A 2,500-nucleotide genomic window follows, 5' to 3' on the forward strand; every position below is an offset into this window, starting at 1 on the left:
CTTCATGCATCCAAAACAAACTTGGCTCATAGTCTTATGACCCTATCCTGATGATGCCCAAATAATTGGGCATCAACAATGCCTAGGGGGGCGTTGTTAGAAGCAAGTCTATTCCGGCCCTTACAAAGCAACTTCAATGTAGTTTCATTGTGATCTCATCTCATCTTCATCCGCTTATCCGGGGTCGGGTCGCGGGGTGATAACCATTTGCCAATATCATCATGCAGCCACCTAACCGATTACGTCTGTCCAGCTTATTCTGCTTGACCCCCACATTGCTGCTCGCAGCTATATTTACTTTCTATCATCGTAACACTGATGCTTTTAAGAAGGGCCGTGCGAATCAGATGCTCTGGGAATCCTCCATCAGTGAAAAACAACACATTCACAACAGATGCACTAGGACAGCCAATCAGTGGAGGTTACATGCATTATAAAGTATTGCCTCGTACCAGCTTTTTTTAAAGGATCTCCTTCCATCTCAGTTATCGTTCTGCTGTCCCGCAGCACCGAGGGAATTAGGCTCATTTCGATGACAAGAGTTTTGCGTTTTGTTGGCTGCAGGACGGCCCCGGTTGAACACGAAACAGCCGAGTCATTCCTAGAGCTGGTAGTCTTTCATTCTGGCACCGACGCGCCCATGTCTCCCCTTTTACTGTTCCTGGCTCCGCTCAGCTTTTGTTCTTTTGCCTACCATCTCCTCTCCATTTGTTTCCTATCATTTCCCTTTTCTTGTTTTCTCATTTCCCCTCCCCTCTCCTTCTTAGTTTTCTTCTTCTTCTTTTTCTTCTTCTTCTTCTTCTTCTTCTTCTTCTTCTTCTTCTTCTTCTTCTTCTTCTTCTTCTTCTTCTCCTTTTCCTCTACCCTGCCCTCATTTCCTCTCTTTCCTCTCTCCCTTTGTACTTTCCTTTTCTTTCTTTCTAGTCCTATCCCTCCTCTGTTCCTTCCTTTCCTTCACTTCCGTCTCTCTGCTCTGCTCGATATGACTCGTCGTGGAGGAGGCTTAAAGCAACCAGATGAAGCGAAATAAATGTAATTGGACACCTGTGTGTGTGTGTGTGTGTGTGTGTGTGTGTGTGTGTGTGTGTGTGTGTGTGTGTGTGTGTGTGTGTGTGTGTGTGTGTGTGTGTGTTTGTGCTTATGTGTGTGTTCTATTTTCTCTCCTCTCCCTCCTGAGCATCAGCGGATCTCGCTTGTCCGTCAAGCAAAGACCGCAGACGTTTTTTGCTTGGAGGAGGAGGGAGGCGGGGATGGGGTGGTGCTGAAGACCTCGTCCGTCCTCCCAATAGATGGCGATGTTTGACACACACACACACACACACACACACTTCTTTTACAAAGAGCTGGAGACCAATTTTTCTTTTTTTCTGGCAGCACTGTTCTAAGGATCTTCTAAATTCGTTTTCATACTTCCGATGTGTGATTTTCATCTTTTTCATTGCTATCTATCGTATCTGTAAAACCTTAACACTTCAAGTCGTCTTAAAAATAGTAATATTCCCAGCAATGTACCTGTAAACAGTCCGCACGTCATTCAGCCCGCGCCATACTTCATCCTTACAGCCGCTATCGCTTCTTGAGCCTTGAGCCTAAACAAAATATTTCTCAATGGCATGAGGCCTCACTACTGGGTATTTATAGCAGCATAGCCATGAGCATCTCGGTCAGGACACGGCTTTTCCCCTGTGGCTCCTTCTGCTCCATGGTGACGGCGCCTTGTGGACAATAGCACGGAGGCTCCTTCGACTCTCTGCCGGGTTTGCTTGTTTTTCCTCCAGGGACCCTCCGGAGAACACTGTGTGTCCATGTGTGTGTTCTCCCTTTGCGCATTAGGGTGTGGGAGTGTGTTTACGTGTGTCTGGCTGTGTTTGTGTACGTGCGTCTTTGTTTGCGACAGAGCGGGCGTGTAACATCTATGCTTGGGCAATTGTTTGCGAGAGACGGGGGGGGGTTGTGTGTGCGTGTGTGTGTGTGTGTGTGTGTGTGTGTGTGTGTGTGGGTGTGGGTGTGTGCGCGTGTGTTGGCTGGTCAGAAAGGGTGTGTCCTGTGAACAGGAGCACTGGGTCGTCCCCATCACAAACCTATTAGTCACGTCTCTGTCCAGCAATACATAGAGTACTGTTTCCTTTATTGTTGTATCCAAATATACATTGATATATATATATACATATATATATAGTTTATAGTTTATATATACAGTTTTGGGGTTATATATATATATTATATATATATATATATATATATATATATATATATATATATATATATAAATGTTCCGATTTTTTTCCAATCAGTTCATCTGTGATGTGTGCCGGAATCTGTTGATGGATCGTAATCTGGGCCTAGTGAAAATATCCGCTGCCCAAGTGATTGTGAACGCCTGGGGGCCTTGGGCTATTGAGGAGGGGCTGTCCGGCCATGTGTTGACTGCAGCGATAGGGAGGGTCTGGGGCAGCTGACAACTCAGCTGTCCCTGCAACACGTCTTGCCATGTGGTCCC

General features: G+C 46.0%; 1 protein-coding gene across 1 annotated transcript in view; it reads left to right on the top strand.

The window, feature by feature from the left end:
• kcnq1.2 (potassium voltage-gated channel, KQT-like subfamily, member 1.2) overlaps positions 1 to 2,500 on the top strand; it is a 78,968-nt gene that overhangs the window by 72,982 nt on the left and 3,486 nt on the right. Inside the window, exon 14 of the mRNA XM_060061562.1 lies at positions 1,834 to 1,906. Within this exon, the coding sequence (XP_059917545.1) occupies positions 1,834 to 1,906 (73 nt within the window). The remainder of the gene's footprint in view (positions 1 to 1,833; positions 1,907 to 2,500) is intronic.

Source organism: Gadus macrocephalus, chromosome 9 (assembly GCF_031168955.1).
Source record: "Gadus macrocephalus chromosome 9, ASM3116895v1".
NCBI lineage: Eukaryota > Metazoa > Chordata > Actinopteri > Gadiformes > Gadidae > Gadus > Gadus macrocephalus.